The sequence below is a fragment of the Vespa mandarinia genome, chromosome 9 (genome assembly GCF_050613455.1).
Source record: "Vespa mandarinia isolate Hongniang chromosome 9, ASM5061345v1, whole genome shotgun sequence".
NCBI lineage: Eukaryota > Metazoa > Arthropoda > Insecta > Hymenoptera > Vespidae > Vespa > Vespa mandarinia.
Genome location: NC_140818.1, coordinates 8,678,588 through 8,700,869, shown reverse-complemented (window position 1 = coordinate 8,700,869; position 22,282 = coordinate 8,678,588). Strand labels below are relative to the sequence as shown.

Genomic DNA, 22,282 nt, shown 5'->3' with positions numbered 1-22,282 from the left:
TGTATACAGGCTACGACATACAAATATTATCTAATCTTTTGTGCTACTCCAATACTTTTTAGGCACGACCGCATGGAGTTTCTTTATGTAATCGCCATTGCGAAAAGCGTTGCCACGCTGTAACATTCGATAAAAATACAATTTTTCAATTATGTTTCAAGTTCTGCATGAATTATGAATGTTTCCTAAATGTCTAAATGTAGATGTAATGTTTTTCTAAATCTTTTCTTTCTTTTTCTTCTTCTTCTTCCTTTTTTCTTTTTTTCTTTTTTTTTTCTTTTTTTTAGACTCATAGCAAGAAAAATTGATCGACACCCAGAGGATATGATTAAATTTTATAAACAACTTTTGTGTCACATGAAGAGATTACTATTGATTTCATCAAATTTCAAACAAGTTGATCAATTATTATTATTATTATGATCGTGTGATCCAATACGAATAATTATTAATATTAAAATATTGCATATGTAATAACGGTCGTGCCTAACGGATAAAAGCTGAACGATTGAAACGAGTGTACTATTATGCAGAAAGAAAATCATCACGATGACAAAACTACATCGATCATACTTATTGCGAAAAAGGCAAAGCTTTTTCGCCGGGGATCCAGGGGGCAGAACTCCCTGACAACACAGAAATACTGGTTTTATATAATATATTCATTATATAACCATTTACTCACATTATATATATATATATGTATATATAATCTATATATAATATATATAATACATAAATATATATTATATATATTTATATTATAGACTAATTTATTCGCTTTTATTTATTTAGTTTTTTTTTTTTACGTACTAACCCCTTACGGTATGCAATCCGCCTCTCTCTCTCTCTCTCTCTCTCTCTCTCTCTCTCTTCGTGCACACAATAAGCCTCATTTTAGACGCGACAGGAGAGATCGATCTTCGATTATGAAAACGTACAACGTCGTTTCTTCGTTTACATAGCTCTATTTCGTTAAGCTAACTCAATAGGTATTCGTAAAAATATGCGCGTGTATTAGAGAATTTTTTTTTTACAATAATTTTTGAGAGGCTTTCGAAAGAAAACGACCGTATATCCTGTCTTTTTTTAATCGGACTTTTTTTCCTATCAGAACGTAGAACGTATTAGTTAGTTTTCTCTTATCCCTTACTTACATGCACTTTCGCAACACGCAAAATGAATAAGTTGCGGCAAAAGAGATAATAAAAAAAAAGAAAAAAAAAAAAAAACGTGTCAGTATATTTTACCGTAACCGCGATATACATACATATACATACAGGTATATCCCGTGATATTTTGATATCTTCGAGCCCTAAGCGACGACGGTCGTTCGATCGATCGAAATGAGGAAACGCATCGGATCCACGAATAATATTCGCTCTAAATACGGAATTGTATATTAATTATGGATACGAATATTTTAACGGATATTGATAATGATATTATAATAATTTTGTAATAATCAGTTACAAGTAGGACTTTTCGTATCTATAATTGATTTACTATCCTGTATTATATTTTATATAGCGAGTATAGCTTTTGCCTTTCTCAGTTTTTCGTTTCCTCTTCTCTTATCCCGTACGTCCCGTTAAGAGAGGAACGCTCGAAGCGAGCGTGTATCAAGCAAAATTCACGATCGAATTTTATTCGACGGGGATTATCTACATTATTGTTATTAACAGCAGAATATCAGGTATAATGTAACAATAGATTTTTTTCTTTTTTTTTTTTTTTTTTCTCTTTTCCTTCATCAACTCTCTTCTCCAATTTTTTTTTTTTCCTGTATTTTTGTTAATAAGTGTATAAGGTACACCGATCACAATTTACCGCTCGAAAAATGTCCCCCTACCCCTCCCGAGAAATCACGTCTGGCTTCGATACAAAAGTTTCTCGTTAAAAATATCTTTCTCTCTTTCTTTATATATCTTTCATCCCTTTCGTATTGGCTGATACTACTATAATAGCTATTAGTTGAAAATTATGATCATTTTGATCGAGCGAATCAAACAACCGAAACAGCTTGCACTTGTTCACCTTTCGTACTAATTAATCGTTTCGCTTTTCGAACGAAATTACTTTTCTTGATCGAATCGTCAACAGAAAGAAATAAAATGAAACATTATCTTTTATAAGTTTAATAGCTAAATAAATGTAATTTCTTTTTTATTTTTTTCTTTTTTTCTTTTTTTATTTTTTTTTTTCTTATTTTTTTAATTTACTTTCCGTAAATTTTCGCTCGTAATATTTCACGCGTTTTTTGTCCTTTTTTTTGTTTTTTTTTGTTCTTTTTTTTTGTTTTTTTTTTTTTGAAAAAATCTGTTCATCTCTTTCAATTACTCTTCTATTTTCATTAATGTTAATGTGCAGCTGAAAATGATAAGAAAAATGAATAAATCATATATAATTAGCGTCAATGCGCGATTAGAAAATTACTCGCTCGGCAGCAAAAATGTATTCATATATAAAAATTACCTTAGCGTTAAAAACTATCTCTCACTATAATGAACTTGGGCGGGGGCGGGGGCGGGGGCGGGGGCGGGGGCGAGGGCGGGGGGAGGAGGAGGGGTGCGCGCGCGAATATTCGTTTTAAAAATTACCGGCGGTACTTTCGAAAATACAAAACGGTCAACAACGTCTCTGAGAAAGATAACAGCTTACTATATCTCTTTATCTCCTTCTTATTCCTTTCTTCTTCTTCTTCTTGGATTTTTTTCTTCTTTTTTTACCTTCATTTTTTTTCTTTTCTTCGTTACTTTATTATTCGGCAAGGAAATGTGATTTTCCTTTTCCTTCTTCTTTCTCTCTTTTTCTTATACATACACACACACACACACACACACACTCTCTCTCTCTCTCTCTCCTGTTCTCCCGGGAACAGTCGATCGAAGAAAGTTACTTCACAACCCATGGCCGATGTCAATTAACGTCACGATTAAGGATCGTTCATTCTCTCTCTCTCTCTCTTTCTCTCTTTCTCCCTCTGTCACATACATACTGACACACGCACGCACGCACGCACACATTCATCCACTTCTTACAAGATATATATATATATATATATATATATGTATATATATACACATATATATACCTTTCATGCGATCTCTTCGTTTCGAACTCTTCATTTCCAATCGGGAAATTTTTTTTATATCGCTCGTCCCTTCTTCGTGCCATTCGTAGTATACATATGATATAAGTGTGAACGTGTACAATAATGCATGTACGTCTGTCTGTAGATTAATGTTTGCATGAAGTTTTTCTATATGGATATACATATCTTTAAGTGTGTACGTATACGTATGTATATCAGTGTGTATATCCACGACATATGGATATATCGACGAGGATACGTCGTTTTTTTCCCTGACGTTGTTCTTCGCTTTTTTTTTTTTTTTTTTTTTTTTTTTTTTTAATTGAACTTTTCTATACGGAACGATCGATCGAAGCGCGTTCATCATCATCGTCGTCGTGGTCGTCGTAGTCATCGTCGGCGTCGTCGTTGTCGTTGTCGTCGTCATCGTCGTCATCCCCAAACGATCCCTCTTCGAACGAATCGCTTCTCCTCGGAGGCCGAATTCGTTCGTACGTACGATCTGCAAAGATCATTCTCCTTGCTGATTTTTTATTCGGGCTTCAAACGATGCCACTGTATTACTGTTTGTTTTGGTTTCGTTATCATGTCCTGCCAGTGTTTCGTCTCGCTCGCACCGCTTCCGTTCTTACCTGAAAATCATTTTTATTGTTCAATTTTTGTTCTCGTTTTTTCTTTCGTTTTCTTCCAAACACTGTACATATCCGTGCGTTTTATAACGCATTATCCAAAAAGCAATTTTATTATTTAATCGATTATATTGAACGATATGATATATAGATAAAGTACGTCTATATCACGTTTTTACGAAATCTTACAAAGATATTAACTCATTGATATTAATTCATTGAACGATCATTTTTCATTAGAATAAATCAACTCGTTAAACTCGTTAAACTTACCTGCGAGCTGTATACGGCCAATAAGCTCATTACGTCCTATATTATCAAAGTCCATGACCATAACATCGAGCGAACACTCTCTGATCTTTTCCCACGGTACGTTGAACGCGAACGTTTCATTGAATACAGGATTGAGAGTGCACTTGAATATTGGTGTCTTACGTTTTTCGATTCTCTTGTCGCCGAATTGTAGCCAGACTTTTACATAAGGATCTAAAACAATAAGATATTTATATAGTAACCGATCGATGGGAGTAGGAGGGAGTGGGGGGAATCGTTAAAAAAAAAAAAAAAACAAAAAAAGAAAAAAGAAATCTTTTATTTACCTGATTTCCCGTTAATGTCTTTGGCCTTGAGATTTCTCGCCTTTAAGAGCGACAACGTAAGCACCGAATTACTTGGATGATAGCACAACGAACACAAAAGTTCTCCGCATTTGTCCTTAGCCGGTGGTTTAAGAGCCTTCCAAAATGATGGCTTCTCCGATAGATCGACCTGAAACACGTCAGCAATATCTTTAATCGAATGATACATCTCTTTCTTATAAATCGTTTATGCGAATACGAGAAAGACGAGGTGTGTGTTGTAGGTATATGCGTGTGTCTATCTAGGAGAAATCGTGAGGATCGTCGTTTATTTACATTGGTCATACGTATATGCGTGTACGACGTTCGTTTCTATTGACGCTATTCAATCCATGAAAGAGGAGAGAATACACAGTCGAGATTTGCTCTTGGGAAATGAATGTATACGTAGTACGAATTATCACTGGTACAGCGTCAACATACATTTGAAAATAGCATGATCTCGAATTAATCCACCAAGGTACCCATTGTCATCAACCTTAAATAAGACAAAGGACATACCTAAGTAAGTACTTACTTTTTCTCACGTTAAAAAGTATATCTTCGTTATGCATACGAAATTATTATACGAATTTATGTTTTATGAAAAGAAAAGAAAAAGAAAAAAAAAAAAAAAAAAGAAAAGAAAAAGTAAGGTGAAAGATCCTGATAAAAAGGAAGAATTAAATTTAAAAGAATGTTTCATTGGGAGAATATCGTACTGTGAACTATCTAAATACATAGTAGCGTTCACGCTTTTTATTGTTTTTCGTTGCGATTCATGAAGCTTACAGTTCGCACGAGAAATGGAGAAACATTTTTAATGGCTGCTTACTCCGCTGAGATAGAGAGAGAGAGAGAGAGAGAGAGAGAGAGAGAGAGAGAGAGAGAGAGAGAGAGAGAGAAAGAGAGAGAGAGACAGGAGACAAGAGACGAGAGGCGAGCGTATAAATCGTGTCGGAAAGTGTTTTATCGTTGTAGATAGAAAAACGAAAAATGGATGGATGATGTTGCGTAAACATTGTGATACATTATAGTTGATAATAAATAGACTTCGTCGTATTTTTATGCTTCTTTTCTTTTTTTTCTATCTTCTGTTTAGACTCTTTGATGATAATGTCATACAGCCTCACGGTAAATAACAATGAAACAAAATCTTTTTTCTTTTAATAAAATGTTGCTTAATAAAATTGTATATTATCGTGGCTAAAAAAAAGAACTGTGAAATACAGAGATGGTAATATATAGTTATAAAAAAAAAAGTATCAAGTATTAAAACGAATATATCTACATACGTCTACATAGATATGTGCAACCTTTGAAATTACCTGACAAAGTGGTAGAAAAATTTCTCCTATGGAGTCGTCCCTTGAGAATCGATCGTAATCGAAGACGTGAAGATGTAGCACTCTGCTTTGCAACTTCTGAATAGGAAAACCTGTAAAGAACGAATACTCTCATAGTTTATATACTTTTCAGAGTATCAAACTGTTTCGCATAAGTCTGTCCGTTTCTCTTCATTTTTTTAATAAAGGATTTAGTGTCACAATAAACTTCTTTTTTATTTTTCATTTTTTCTTCTTTTTTTCTTTTTTTTTCTTTTTTTTTTTCTTTTTTTTTTTCTTTGTTAATAACCATCGAACGCGTTAAATATTGTTTTTATAAGAGCGATAAAACAACGGAAGCACACAGTTCTAACAGATGGTCAAACAATTTCGTATTATAACTGGGAAAAACTCGGTCCCGTTCACATTGAACCAGTATGTCGTATTTTCTCCGCGAATCGAATTTTCAGAGGCGTTTTCGAACCGGTCATCCGTTATCGGTGCTCGTCGAAATAAAAAATCACGATTTCATTTATTTCCTGACCGATGAAGCGAAAGACTGAACTTTCGTCGAACATCGGCTTATATTCCTATTTACAATTTAATATTTGTATGAGATACGAATTTCGTAAATCATTCACGTGTCGAATTTTATTAACGATTGGACCCGCTTAATGAAAAAAGAAAAGATGAAAATTGGAAATAAATTTTTTTCTTTCCTTTTTCCTTTTTCTTTTCTCTCTCTCTCTCTCTCTCTCTCCGTTTTTCTTTTTTTCCTTTTCTGTCGCACTCGACGCAATTCGAAATTGTTATTTGCATTAGTTAGTAAAGAAAAAGAAATACAAAGCGAAATAAGATTATATCAAACAAGTGCAGGTTAAAATCTCACCTTCGAAATAAAGCGTCTCGTTCCATTTCGGATTCAGTGTGCGTCTTTTGATGTTTGTCTGGAGACGATGCTTTTTGTCAGGAAGTAGCGTCACGCGTACATACGGATCAGACGTTCCAGACAAATCCTTTGCGGGTAGATCCTTACCCTGAGAAAAAAGGTCGAACGAAGACGTCAAAAATCCATTTGTGAAAACGTTGTATTTGCAATTTCACGTATGCATCTCTCTCTCTCTCTCTCTCTCTCTCTCTCCCCCTCTTTATCTTATTTTCTAGAATAAATCATAAATAGAAGAAGAAGAAAAACAATTAATAGAATATTTTTATGCAATAATTATTACACATTATTTTCCATAGTCGATTTTCAATAAAATAAGCGTAATATTTTAAGGTCTTTGATGCTTAGAAATAAAATTAATAAAGGCACCCCTATTCTATAAAGTCAACGCACGTGTACGAAGGTTGTCGTTTTTTATTAAACCTGTTCTCCTTCTTCAAATTGTATTATATATATATATATATATATATATATATATATATATTGTAGATTATAGATAAAAAAAATTTTATTTTCACATAAACTGATGAGAATAAGCTATTTTCTTTTTTTTTTTCTTACATGATAACAACAAGTTGTTTTTTTTCTTTAAGGAATAAATCTTCCTTCGACGATAATAACGAATATAATGCGAGATTCACGAGTAAACTCTTTTAAATGATTTATCCTCTGAGCATAATTATATTAAGAAAGAGAAAATGGTAAAGTATAAATGTTCTTTTGCAAAACCCGTGATACTTTTTCATTAGATTCGAGCTGTTTTCGAGAAAACTTTCTAATGGTATTACGATGACTAAAATGCATCGCTAGGATAGGAAGTGTTTACTCGAATGACAAGTGCTTTCCGATTGTTAGAAAAGCTTTTATCTTTAAAATATACGTATGTATATATATATATGTGTATGCAAATACCTATATAAACAATATATATATGTTATATGAAGCTAAATATGCAGTTCTATCATAAACATATTTCCAATGGATACACGCGAGATAATCGATATTAGTCATTTAATATTCATTCATTTTAATTATGTAAAGTAAGTTTTACGAGATGGTTAACGATTCCATAAATTAGTCGAACATGAATATCGAAATGTCCAAATGTCTAACCGATAATGATCTTGCTTCCTATTATAACGTTGCAATGCAATAACATCTACTTTTGTTTTAATAAAGTACAACGTGGTACAGCGTAACCAGAGTTTAGAGAGTTCGTATGGCGTAATCAGATTAGCTTTTATTCCAAAAACTAGAATGAAAACGAAAACAATGACATCGAAACAATCCTATTTTATTCTCCGAAAATGATTCATACGAAACGGTCGACAATTTATTTTTTTCTAACATATTCAATATACGATATATTAGACGTTTATTAAATCGCATTTAAATAGAAATATTTTTTTTTATCCACGTTAAACGTAAATCCTTTTTTAACGATATATAATTATTACACGTTTACGATTTAAAAATTTTTTAAAAATCACATTTCTTCCTTCAGATTTCTTTTATGTGTATAAATTAGATCTCGAAATTCTTATCGAACATCGTTACAAGCTTGCGAACATGAAATACCGCCTTGATTTCTACAGCGACACGAAACGAAAATGTTTCTGACAGATCTTGCTGACTCTCTCGACATGAAACGATTCAGTAAGAGAAATAAAAAGAGAGAGAGAGAGAGAGAGAGAGAGAGAGAGAGAGAGAAACAGTTCAAACTTATCTCATTTTGGTTTCTGCTGATCATGATATCCAAGGAACTTGCGAGAGTTCAATGTCGATAATGGCAATAAATTCTAAAATCAACCGGAAGAGGATGAAGGAGAGAGAGAGAGAGGAAGATTTACATGAATTAATATGTATTTTGATATGGAAATGAAAGAGAAAGAAAGAGAATGATTAAGTTGCGATATCGATTAGACCTAATTAAAATTTCGAATAGTCGATGTTAAATTCTTGAAAATGAGAAACTAGATAGAAAGATAAAATACGATGAAAATACGATGAAAAATAAAATTACGATGATCATTTCAATTATTTACATTATACAGAATTAGTCTTTAAACGCGGATGACAGGCATGTCGATCGATTTAATCGTAAATTTTTATCGAAACGCGAACAATACGTTGATTTGAAAATTTCTAAATTTTCCATGACATTACTTGAACGAATTAATAAATATTTCATTAAGTTTATATTACATTTATTCGATTTACATTTAGTTGATATTTATTTTATAAAATCATGAATTTATTATTATTAAGTATATTAGTATTACTAATCTTTTCTATATGGTTTAGATAACGAACTGGACATTTTTTTTTGTCAAGTCATAATATATATGATGACCTTGTTTGACGATTTTATTGCAAAAAGAAAAAAAGAAATATTGAACAGCCGCATATCGTAATAATGAACAGAGTAAATGGAATTTAGAGTGTATATATAATATATATATATATATATATGTATATATATGTACAATGCATGCAGATCTATCTATACTCAAAGAAATTGCAAAATATTATTTATCTGATTGTTTATTGGCGTCATTCAAACGAGACTCGTTATGTAGATGTCCGATATGACGTAAGTCATAAACGAATCGATACCGACTTGTCCATGTGTTACCTTCTCTCCTTGTCCCTCTCTCTCTCTCTCCCTCTCTCTCTCTCTCTCTCTTTCCCTCTTTCTTACATACATACACGAGCGCGCGTACGCACGTATATGTTTATTGCAAAATTTAAATAATAAAAACGTTACATTACGTGGTACTGTTTTCATTATATTACTTACATATGCATTTTGTAAGAAATATCATTGAACTTTTAACTTTTAGTTTCAACTTTGAAATTTATTATTCAATACGAAACTTGTTTTGCATTTATTTATGTTAAATAACAAAAAGTGAACAGTTTAGAGTAGCGTTTAAACGCTATTGTTTTTTTTTCAATTGTTCTATTATTATTAATCAATACGAATTTCATCGGAAATCATACTATTACACTTTGTATTAGTCAATAAAAATTGTTTAAAAAAAAAAAAAATAAAAAAATTTTATAAGAATTGATTATTAAACAAGCATTGTTATGATGACTACGTTAACGTTTTAGAATAATCCATATTTATAACCAACCTGTATGATGTTTAGAATGAGCGTCGTCTTCTGGAAGTTGTATTCGAGGCTAAAATGAATTTGGCCGACGCTTTCGCTGGGTTCCGAATTATCAATGTACATATCGACCAAGGAGATGGATCTGCTTTGCAGAAAGGCTTTCTGTAACAATGAAAAGAAACGAATTTCTATTCGTAAATAAAACGTATTTAGGGAGAAAATATGATACGTTGGTATAATAAAAAACTTATATAATTTTTATTAAACGTTGTTAAGAATTTAAATATTCTTCGAAGAAAGCAATAAAAGTAGGCTAATTCTGGCACGATAATCTCTGGGAGAATATCGGCGTCATTGTTCGTCGTCTATTTAAAATGCGGTCAATCGATTGTGCAACGATTTAAATTCGAGGATATAGTCTGAAGAGATGAAAACTGACATAGAAAATAAAGAAAAAAAAAAAAAAAAAGAAAGAAAGAAAGAATGAAAAAAAAGATTCCATCGGTAGTTTTTAAATTCATTAGTTACACATCATTTCAAAGAAGAACTTTTTTCTGCGTTCGTGTTCTTGCGTAAAAGGAGAACAAAGAATTGCTTCGTGCGTGACATAGCAATACATGTTATATTCATATCGTTGAGGTAAGGTTTAAGGTAAAGCGCGTATACCGTCACATCCAAAGCTGACCCCGGTAATACGGATATATTTGTCTTTTAAATATGGATAAAAGGAGTGACCAGGGAGACTATGAAAAATTTAATAGGATTCTCTCCAAGGAGAGAGTGCGATACTATCGATATAATATTACACCCGATATTTCATAGTCACGTATCTCGTAAATATAAATCGTAAGTATATGATTTATTTTCAAGAAGGCGATTTTCTTCGAAAATAAGTCTTATTTTTTATAACTGCGATTATCTATACATTACTATGTCTTCTTAATATACTATATATATATATATATATATATATATCAAGATTAATATTAAGGAGTTTTGAATTATTACTTTACGTAGTTGTAATATTCAGGAAGTATTTACATATAAATAAGTACGCTGATTAAAGCATTCGGAAAATATGTGACTGTTCAAATATCAAGTTATTCATTTTACTTAATTCATTGGAACGACAGAACAGAAAATTTGACATTTGAAAGTTATTTGACAAATGGATGAAGTGTGTCCTAACAATAATTAAAGGCTGTCGTTAGGAATGTAATAGTCTTCAGGACATGGCTTGGTCAAAGGTTGAAAACGAGTTGAATGTAATGACAGGGTGAATCTAGGTAATAGACACATTTTGTAACTATATCAAAGTCGTGATAATAAGAGAACCGAATCGGAACGGACAGATCGTTAACTACAAAACTGACAAGCCAAGACTGATCGAAAGAAGAGACCTTTTTTCTCTTTCTATCTGCCTCTCTCTTTCTCTCTCTCTCTCTCTCTCTCTCTCTCTCTCTCTCTCGAATTATATATTTTTATCGATTAACATATAATGTTTTCCTTCAATTAAAAACGGTCAGGTCATAACAGTGACATAACGAAGAAAATCTAAAAGATTATTTTTATCACAGAATTAATGCTCGTGGCCAGGTTCGATAGAACTGATAAGAAAATAGAATCGATAACTCGGAGGTTATTCTCGTAAACCCAGCGAGCTTTTTAATACGGTATAATACCGAGAAACTATGCGAAAGGAATGCGTACTATCCATTATTTACGAATTTAATTAAATATGCTTGGGCCACGAGCAATGGCGAGTGAAATAGATAAATAGAGAGGGAGAGGAGAAAAAGAGGGAGGGAGAAAGACAGAAACACTAAACATATGAATTATATCAGTGTTTAACAAAATCTGATAGGTTAGGTCTCTTCAAGCAATAAACAAAATACTATGGAAATTCGTATATGTATTATTCATTTTTTGTTTTACTACTATTTACTAATATGCATTCTATATTATTACAGGAAAAATATAGGAATTTGTTGTGGAAAGGTTGAGAATTATTAAATTTGAAAAGATTAAATAATTACAAACTTCTATGAGATTATTTTAAAGAATTTTTATGCAAAGAATGTAAGGTCGAAAGAATAGAATTTGCGGGTTTGCCAGGATAAAAAGGGGCTCGCGTTTTTTTTCGAGGTCTTCACGGTCGACCAGTATCGTAGAAGTAAAAAGTACAATAAAAATATTTTACCGAGGGGTGATCTCCTTTAACATTTTGGAGCTGCTTGTTTTGCGGTCCAGCCGTTGGAGTGCGTGGTTCGACACTTGCACCGACATTGCTTGCACTACCTGGAGCAACTACGGCAGCACTTGCACCTGCACTACTAGCTGGACCAGCACTGCTGCCGGCCGGTGATTTGCTCGCCGGGCTACCGGTTGTTCTGCAACAATAATAAAGAAATATCGAGATACGGATTAATCGTTTTTTCTCCCTCTCTGGGATTAAAAACAAAAGGAACGAATGAATGAAAGAAAAGAAAAAAAAGAAAAAAAGAAAAAAGAAAGAAGGGTGAACTCTCGATCGGTTCGCGTAATTGGCTTCATCCATCTACCTATGTATACTATATACAAGTATACTATGTACAATATAACACGCGTACGTGTTTCCTTCCTGACTCTCTCTCTCTCTATATATATGGCTATCGACATATGTCACGTTGTTCTTGCAAAATTTGGCATACGATGAAAAGGGAAGAGAATTTCGACGTAAACAACGAGAGTTTCCCTTTTCGATAATGAAACGAGGATTCGTTCGATCGTTCCAGCTGGAATGAAGCCATTAATGTAAGTAATGTAAGTAATATATATATATATACACACACACACACATATATATATATTTATATATATATATATATTATATAGGATGAAAGAAATATGTTTGCTATTTAAATGTATCTATCTCTACGAGAAGCAACAAGCTCCGTATACAATTCATTTCTTTTCGGGATTGATATCTTGGAAGGTAAGTACTTACGTTATATCTGATTATTACTCGCCGATCGTCAAGTGAAAAATTCATGTTTAGTCAACGAAAAGATATTGAAATATTAATTCGGAGTATTCTTTCTTCTGGCCTTTCTCTTTTCTTTACAAGATCGATGATACTCTAAGATAAAATTTAATTAAATATTCCGACGAGAGACGGAAAGAAGAAGAAGATGAAAAAAGAATTTTAAATGTAAAAAATTCATAGAAACGGACGAATTGACCATTTACAAACTATGCAAAAGTTATGTAAATTTTTTTTTTCCTACATACATAGAAAGGTATACATCAGCACTCTTTTCTCCTCGTCCCGTTTTATCGCACAATCAGCTGATAGAAGTTCTCGACTAGCTGGCGAATACTCTTTTATCCGATATAGTATTAAAAAGGAGAGAGAGAGAGAGAGAGAGAGAGAGAGAGAGAGAGAGAAAGAGAGAGGAAGAGAAAGAAAGAGTGCGTGTTGAATGCCAGTTATATATTCACAAAGTCTCCTTTTGTTCAACATGTCGAGTTTAAAACACTCGTTGCACGCGAATCCACGACGCCATATTGTGGTCGTGCGTATCTATTTAAAAGTCTCACGGAATGAATTCTTGCATTTCTCGCGAGTCGACGCCTACGGCGTTCAACGATAACGACGACCACCTCGCCCCGTTATTATCGACTCACCGGAAAAATTCTTTTTCTCACTCTCTCTCTCTCTCTCTCTCCCCACCCTTTCTCTCTCTGCCTTCATCTTTTTCTTTTCTTCACGTGCACGCATGCGATGAGAATATGCGAATCCACGAGAGCTTCAGTGAGAGAACATCATTTCCATTTTCTCGTTCTATTTCGAAAGAAAACTATTCTACTTCCTTGGAAAAGCCTTTTCCTTCCTTTTCTTTCATTTTTACTCCTTTCTGTTTTTTTTTCTTTTTCCTGTTGAATTATTTCGTTAAAGCATCATGGTGGATCATGCACCGAATGAAAATGTATAATATTTGTTCGTACGAGAAATACATTCTTTCTTACTCTGTTATATTATAAGCAGGATCAAGCACTTTTTCATAGCTATTTTTTTTTTTTTTCATATCACAAAAATCTCTTATGCACGCGCGAAGAAAGTTAATATTGAAAAAGGATTCTCGGAAAAGAGGATTCTTCGATTATTCTTCTGTCTCGTATTAATAAAGAAACGTAGATGGTGGATTCGAATATGTGAAGATAATTGAATTTTTCTATAATACATTATCCTTTTTATAATACGTATAAAAAATGTAAATATATGTATATAGAATGAAAACCTTTTTCCATTGGTTTCAACGTCTTGTATTAAAAGAATACAAAATAAAAATGCTATCTATAACATGTTATCTAATCACTAACATGCCGGAACATGCATAAATTTTCTAATCTATGTAATAAGTCTCTTTTTTTTTTTATTTATTTTTTTTTTGGCTGGGGGTGTTTCTATCTTAACTTATAATACAATCTCTCCTTATATACGCTACAAAATCTACTTCAGACAAGCAAGCGTGATCTGAGATAGTATCATCGAACCACTCTTATAATAAATCCAAAAAAAAAAAAAGAGTACCACTCACGTCCATCCTTCCTTGAAAAAGTAGATTCAACTAAGGAGAATTTATCGTTTCCATCTGTGAATTTCGTTTCGAACGTGGACAGAAAATGTCTGGCTGTCTGGACGAAGCTGGTTGAGCTTATCTCGAAATTCGAGTTAAACCGACGTTAGCTCGAACGTTTTTTCCTGTTACTATATATATATATATATATACGAAGTTACGCTAGCACAGGGATATGAAGAACAAAATTTCCAGAAAGAAAAAAAGAAGAAAAAAACTAAGGAAAATAAATAAATAAATAAATAACTCACCAGATGGGTCTTATATTAAATGAGAAATATATATATATAAAGGGATGAATGTAAATAAACACAAATATGCATACATATGTGTGACCGTAAATATATCGTATGTATTAAACTCAATATAGAGGATCGATCGTCCAGTTTTAGAAGCTACGACGTCAATAGAAATGGATTAACGGACGTGGATCACCTCGATCGCTTCATCTTGCTGTCTTCGAAGGAGACAGATGCGTATCACTGGGATTGGTCTCTCTCTTTGCCAGTCAACCGGATTATCGGACGCGACTCGAAGAATCGATTACATTTTACCATGTGCGAGTTAGACTTATACGAGATAATACGATTGGTTGGTATATCTGTGTGAAATGGATAATACCTATATACGGGATAAAAGGATAAAATAAAAATGTGAAAGAAAGTTTAAACCATATTCTTTAATCGTAACACAACTCATCATATCTCGAAAATAGAGACAATAAAAGATGCCACGTTACGAGTTATTTCTAAAAGAATTCTGTTTAAAATATTAAATATGACTCGAGTGATGATGGTGATAGTAATGGAAGTTGATAAGATATAAAAACGAATAAAAGGTAATAAGGCTAATGTTTTTTCATTCGTAGGAAGTTCTAATTCTAGAATATATTTTAATTATATCATTTCGACCTGGCGCTCGATCGCGTCCCTTCTATATTTCCTTGATCGACTGGCTTACTTTCGGATCAATTACTTTCGTCCATTAACCTTGGTCATATAATGTAATAGACCTAAGCTTAAAATAACGAAGAGGATCGAGAGACGCTAATGGATAAGGTCTTTGTAAAGTTTCCATCTCATTCATTCTTATTTAACGAGTTCAGAGTTTATGATTTTTTTTCTCTTTTGCACTCTCTCTCTCTCTCTCTCTCTCTCGCTGTTGCTCTGTCCATTATTAATTGGAAATATTAAATGTATATATATATATATATTTTTTTTTTCTATTACGATCAATTTCACAATGTATCGAGCAACGATATAAACTGTCCTCGTTGGAAATAATTTTTATTTTCAAGAATAACAAGGAATAGATGGGATCGAACGCGATACATGCGAGTAGATGGAAACTAATACATGAACATGTCGAAGGTTAACCAACGAGGAACGTAATGTGAACCACGTCTAGCTAATAAGCTATCAGCTCCGGTGACCACGTATGCGAAACTATATCTAAGCGAATAACCACGAGCCCATGTGGCATGTTCCTACCCATCGTTGAATTTAATTGATTCCTACGAGACAAGGATACACATCGTCTATCTTATTCAACATTTTCTTCGTCTAGTTTTCTAATAATCCTTGTGCTCTATAACGTTGACTAAATCAACGATAAATCCTATTTATCCTCGTTAAATCATCCTCTACTACTCTGTTAAATCCATAGAAAACGGGATAAACGTTTAGCTCCTGTCGATTTTAAGATCTAGTACAATTTAATAAACGCAATGTGTTGATTCTCCTGCCATTTTCAAAATGGAATGTATGTATACATATGTCTACGTAGATTGTGGAAAAAGATTAAACTTGGCTAGTTTCCTCTCTCTTACTTTCTCTCTCAAGTGTAGATTGATATATCACAGTTGAAATCATCTCTTTTGTTCGTCAAAATGTGTGTGTGTATGCGTGTGTGCGAGAGAGAGAGAGAGAGAGAGAGAGAGAGCTAAATGTTCGCTTCGTCGGAAACGTGTTCTCGCCTACATTTAATTGGCATTCGGAGGTTGTAGGAAACAGCAGCGGGAGGGGATTTATCGTTTCCAACTTCTGCGTTAGTAAGACTCTTGTGGTGAAGAGTTGAATAGCTCTCTCTCTCTCTCTCTCTCTCTTTATCTATTTATCTCATATTCTCTTTCTCTTTCTCTTTCCGTCTTTTCCACACGCACATAGAAACAAATACTCTCTATCTATCTATTTCTCTGATACAAAAGCAACTAAGTTTTATGACTTTGACCGAACAATCTGTCTCGCACTTGCTCGTATCTCTATACGTCGATGTTTAAGAACTTCTTTGACATAGTAGGCCATGCGGAATCGTGCTCGAGATTGGAGTTAAGAGAAACAGAATAATAGAAAGAGAGAGAGAGAGAGAGAGAGAGAGAGAGAGAGAGAGAGAGAAAGTACATACAGATAATTGTGAAAATACGAAAGACAAAGTAGAAATACGCTTAGAAAATAAACGGGCGCGGACAAATACACCCACATATATTTTCGAACAAGGCATGCTTACGAGGAATACAATGTGTTTTCTACCTGTGCAAAGTGTGCCTGTGTATATGTGGATAAAAATACCAAAAAGGAAAAAAAAAAATACAGAAAAAATACGAAGAAGAGAAAACAACGAAGGAGAAGTGAGACGTTGAAATACGTGACCTCTGTTGGAACAACGGAGTATAGAGAAAAGTAAAAAAAAAAAAAAAAAAAAAGAAAGAAGAAAAAAGATGACAAGTTGAAAAGTATCGTACCAAATCTATACACATTGATCTAAGGAGATATAGAAGAAAAGTTTCAGAACGACTGGCGGAAGCTAAAGCGATCGTAAGAAGCCGAAAAAGATGCTACTTCTTTTTGTGAGAGAAAAGATTCGGTTAGAGTTAGAGTGGTCGAAGAAGGGGGCTGCGAGAAAGAACTAGATATAGAAGTAGATGTAGAAATGGAATAAGACGAAAAATAAGAAGAAGAAGAAGAAGAAGAAGAAGAAGAAGAAGAAGTAATAGCTATAGAATTAGTAGAAGTAGTAGAAGAAACAGAGAGAAGGACACGTCAATTAAGATACTCGTAAAATACTCGAGGGTTCGTGATACTTACTCCAACTGCGCTCTGCATTCCAATTGTTACAGTGAAATGGTGCATGAAACAGAAAAAGATTAATGATTAATTAATTAAATGGTCGAAACAGCGAGCCCCGTTAGTCGGAACAATATAAGTCCTTCAATTTCTTGCCATCGGTAGAGAGACGAATATATAAATAGAGAGATTTAGAAATAGATATAAATAAATGCTGTGAAACAGATAGGCAGGCATATAAGCATTTTTTAACAAGTCATTTATTTTTCAACAAACAAACAACGATAATTAAGAAAAAATAAAAATCGTTCTTTTGTGCTAATGATTTTGTGCTAAAGAAGATTAATGGATAAATCTGTGCTGTCAAAAGAGATGCTTATGAAGGTGCTGATAAATAAGTGACGGAGTGCGTGTCAGAGCTGTGTGTCTTTTCTTTGCTTTTCTTTTTTTCCTTTTCTTTGTTTTTTCTTTCTTTTTTTTTTTTTTTTTGTTCCTCTCGATAAATTCCCTAAGAGAAAAAAGAAAGCAATTTACATTTAATTCCAAGAGTGTTACTCGAGTTTCGAGCGAACACGTTCCTTCGCGTTTTTTATTCTTTCCCATTATCTCTTTCGCATCCTCCCCTCTGTTCATACTCGCTGATGAGAAAAGAGAAGGATGGAAAGTGTTTCATAAAAAAAAAAGTTCAGAACGGAGGTGGAATCTATGACGAAGTATTTTTTTCAAAGTATCTCTCAGAAGATTCACTAACCATGATAGATCGATGGATCGGGAGTTCGACACTGGTTTAGATTAAGAACGAGACAAAGAGTACGTATTACCTATCTTCTTTAAAGTTTCAAGGATTATTCGAAGAATTATTATCTTCTCTTCGAAGTTAATCGTTCGCAAAGAGAAACTTTCGACCAAACGATAACTGTCCAAACTTAATTCAGCAATATCACATCTGTTTTGTACGGATCCTGTGTAGTCCGATATCGAATGGAATTTCAATATATTTTATAACCAACGTAGCAATAACTCCCCCGGCCCTCCTCCACCTTCTACCATACCTACAATTCCTATATAACGGAGTAGTCAACGTAAAACAAAGGATTATTATATTTTTGTTTTAAATGATCCTTAAATAAGATCATCTTTCCATCGCAGATAATATTTCCTTTTTCGTAAAAGGCTTAATGTTATTTCGTTAATGCGCATATCGTAAATAAATTACAATTCAACAAATTCTCGATTGAATTCAATCGAGAAGCAAATGATCAAACGTGTTTCAATAATTTCGCATCGCCACGTCCGCGTCCGATCAATTAAATCGGTTATGTTTGCGTTCTTACCTGGTCGTGTAATATTCGAAGAAGGCAACGAGTATTTCCAACGATCTGGTTACTGCGGCCCACATAGTTAAATTTGTTCACGAACGTGGCTCACTTCTCACGTTCTTATAATCGATCGCACTAAAATTCATTCGTAATAGTCTCGTATTTTCGTTATCTCGCCATAAGCGTAAAATAAAAATCGATAGGAGAGGAACTATATTTTCTGACAAGTTATCTCGATATGCACCGAACTCGTTTTCGTTTCTATCGAACTGCTTTTGAAATAGTACACTTGTTCTATCAAAGAAAACATCGAGCTCTTAAGAATTGCCATTTATAATTTATCATTTATTTGATGATATAAATTTTATTACGATGTGAGTTATAGTCGTTCCTTTTTACTTATTTTTTTTTTTTTTTTTTTTTTTTTTTTTTTCAATTAATTTCGTATGGATATGCGTAATGTTTCATCAACGGCGAACTTGCGTCTGCGGGATTCGGGCAAATAGATATCCAGAAAATTTTCGTTTGCTTGTATTTGCATATTATGGGACGATGTTCGTCGGAGATTTACGACTATCTGGCGTTGACGTTTTATGAAACGCATGATAAATGAAACAACAAGTTTAATGTCACTATCTTGTCGCAAACGTATATTCTAGCAATGTGTCTATATAAGTACGGAAGATCAGAAAAATTGATCTCATTAAAAATGTCGGAAATAATAATTAACTCTTACCACTTTGATTTTCATCGATTCACGCGTATGTACTTACTATAATCGATTTGTCAGGTTAATTAATCGATTAACGTCGTCGCTCTCGACGTTGACTCCCTCCTTTAATTATCCGCGACGTTGAAGTCACCGTAAATGAAGCATCTTGAGTTAAGTTGAGTTGAGTTGAGTTGAGTTAAGTTAAGACGACAAAGAAGTTACGCCGTGCTAACGTCGCCTCGGATGTCTCACGGAAGGCATTATCAGGCGGTATGCCTTTAATTTATTATCAACGTAAAGAGACCTGTTATATTTTTATGTTGATCACATTTTACAAGCGTATTATCATGATTAATTGCCACACAACATAATAACAACCAAACGTTATTTTTCTTCCATTTTTTCATCCTCCTGTTTTTAAATCACCCTTATTTTCTTATATTTTAAATCGATTCGTGCGGTTTCGTGTCAAACGCTAAACGTTTTGAAACTCAAACGGAAAGTCCATTTGCGTTGAAATTTATACGGTGTGTCCACGTTGTTGCGACTTTGTAATTGAATGAAAAATTTTTTTTTGAATAAAGAATTTCTACTTAACGAGATTGGATGATAAGTTAAAAACTGCTTGAAAATGTAAATGAAATTTTATTTTTAAACGGGTAAATGAAGTAGGTGAAATTAGGCTTTTACCTATGTACGTACGCGTACGTATATACTACGCACACCTATATCAAATATTCGACATTGAATTGGAATTCGTCCGTTCTTACGATCCGTGTCTTAATTACTCGAGAAATAGGAAGAATCTCGCGAAAATCTTCGCATTCCGTTCGTTTTCCGATCTGGAAAATCCTTTCGAGATATTAAAATCAAATAGGAAAAAGAAAAATTCATCCTACCGGTAATTAACTTTGGCCAAGCAAAGAAAGTAATGTCTAAAAAGGTGGAACTAAAAAGTTCGACCGGGAATTAATGTTATATAGTGTAATTAGCAAGAAGAAGATAATAAACGGTACATTAGACCAGAATTTGTTCGTTAAATTCTCGCTGAATAATTTATAACATCGTTTTTCTTTTTCTTCTTCCTCTATTTAATAGCAAAAACGTACGATTTCGTCGATGATTGCTTTTAAACGCATAAATTCAAGCGTTTCCCTCGTAACGACTCTACTCGAGGCCCATGATCGTGCTTTTATATTCGTTGCCAAGAAGCAACGGTATATCGTTAAACTTAATGGACACTTCCATCGTCATTATCCGTCCTAGTTGACGTCTCTACCGCGCGAAACCTTCATTTTTGCAAGCAGATATTCCGCTTGTAAATCTTAATGGATGTGAAGTCAACTCGTTCTCGCGTATCCTCTTCAAAAACGAACGGGAATAGAAAAAAACAAAAAAAAGAAAAAACAAAAAAAAAACAAAAAAAAAACAAAATACGACGTAACACGGTACGATGGATGCGTTTCAATAATTTTTCACGTTTCTTTTCTTTTCTTTTTTTTTTTTTTTTTTTTTTTAACGAATAACGAGGAACGAACCAACACATAAGTATTCTTTTAAACCGCGCCAAACGATAAAATTTTCGAACACATTATATACGATATTTAAAGGTTACTCAATTAAAAAGTAAAACGTTGTAATCTTTCTTTGATATACACGCAACATAAGCTATAAATCCTGTGTACTTAATTCAATAGATTCGTTCGAATTCGACGTATCGATATAATTCATTAATCCTTCAAAGAAAAAGCACAAATCACGTAACTTGTAAATACACATACCTCGATATTATATCAAACTCGTGTAATCAAGCATTGGTACGAAATCAATGATGATTAATCCTATTAGTCGTATAAGCACGTCCGCGGAATATACTCGGTTTCAGCCAGTTGAACAATCAGGAATATTCGAAATATCGGTATTCCAAACAGACGGGTACGGAATTTCTTAGCATTAATCCTGTTGCCCGGTTAACTTCGATCCGCGCGATATCAAAGGTTATAGGCTCGTCTACATCAAACTTGCCTGAATTCTCCGATCATATTTAGTTCGATAATTAATGACAAATCATTCATTTTCGAATAATTCCATTGTCCAAACGAAATATAATTGGGATCATCCATTAAATATTTTTCGTGCACTTTCGTCAAATGTAATTTATTATAGTGATCTTTCAGTAGTTCTCAATACAATGGAACGTACGTAGTATCATAAGAATCGTGTCTCAGGAGAGATTGCAAAAATATCTTGAGTGGACCATCCTATATATGTCAGACGATTCGACGAATTCTCTCGCGTACTTGTATTCTATGTGATCGTTCGAGTTCTCATTCGAAGGGTAGAAGACATTCTAGATGGTATCGAGTGCCATTAAGAGGCGATATATAGACACGATACATTCGAGTATCAGGGAGCTTTAAAGGAGATGATACTCTTGAAAGAATATCGTTTCACCTAAGTTCGCGATCGACTCTCAGTGAACTTCCTTCGTTGAGATTGATGATGGAGAGGATTGATGGGAGATAAGAAAATTCCAAGCGTCGATTGGACTTTGAGAAAGTAGGAACCGCATCGATCCCGATTAGAATAATGGAATCGTTAGAAGATCGATTAAATGTCTCGACTGATATTTCATTAGCTCGTTCTACATCAGAAAGAGCTTAACGTTCTGCGTTCGTGAGTGTAACGAACGAATTGGTTTAGAAAGTATCAGCTGCGAGCTTATTCGAAGAAGAATTGAATTGTTAGATGCTGAATAAAAGAACAAAAAAAGAAAAAGATGAGGAGGAGAAGCCTAGAGGAGGGTTTACAATAAAATAAAAAAAAATAAAAAAAAAAAA

The 22,282-nt window shown here is 33.5% G+C and overlaps 1 protein-coding gene across 10 annotated transcripts in view; it reads right to left on the bottom strand.

Moving 5' to 3' along the window:
- Positions 1 to 3,383: 3,383 nt before the first annotated feature.
- Syt7 (Synaptotagmin 7) overlaps positions 3,384 to 22,282 on the bottom strand; it is a 104,974-nt gene continuing 86,075 nt past the window's right edge. For 6 of the 10 annotated variants that reach the window (XM_035862412.2, XM_085659388.1, XM_085659389.1 and 3 more), the window contains 8 exons: positions 17,433 to 17,444; positions 11,931 to 12,120; positions 9,752 to 9,892; positions 6,555 to 6,702; positions 5,669 to 5,778; positions 4,323 to 4,491; positions 3,997 to 4,209; positions 3,384 to 3,726 (listed from right to left, as the gene is read on the bottom strand). In XM_035862412.2, the coding sequence (XP_035718305.1) occupies positions 3,626 to 3,726; positions 3,997 to 4,209; positions 4,323 to 4,491; positions 5,669 to 5,778; positions 6,555 to 6,702; positions 9,752 to 9,892; positions 11,931 to 12,120; positions 17,433 to 17,444 (1,084 nt within the window). In that variant the 3' untranslated portion in view covers positions 3,384 to 3,625. Of the gene's footprint in view, positions 3,727 to 3,996; positions 4,210 to 4,322; positions 4,492 to 5,668; positions 5,779 to 6,554; positions 6,703 to 9,751; positions 9,893 to 11,930; positions 12,121 to 17,432; positions 17,445 to 18,745; positions 18,866 to 22,282 lie in introns of all 10 variants that reach the window. The other 4 variants (XM_085659390.1, XM_035862419.2, XM_035862422.2 and 1 more) reach the window with 3 other exon arrangements.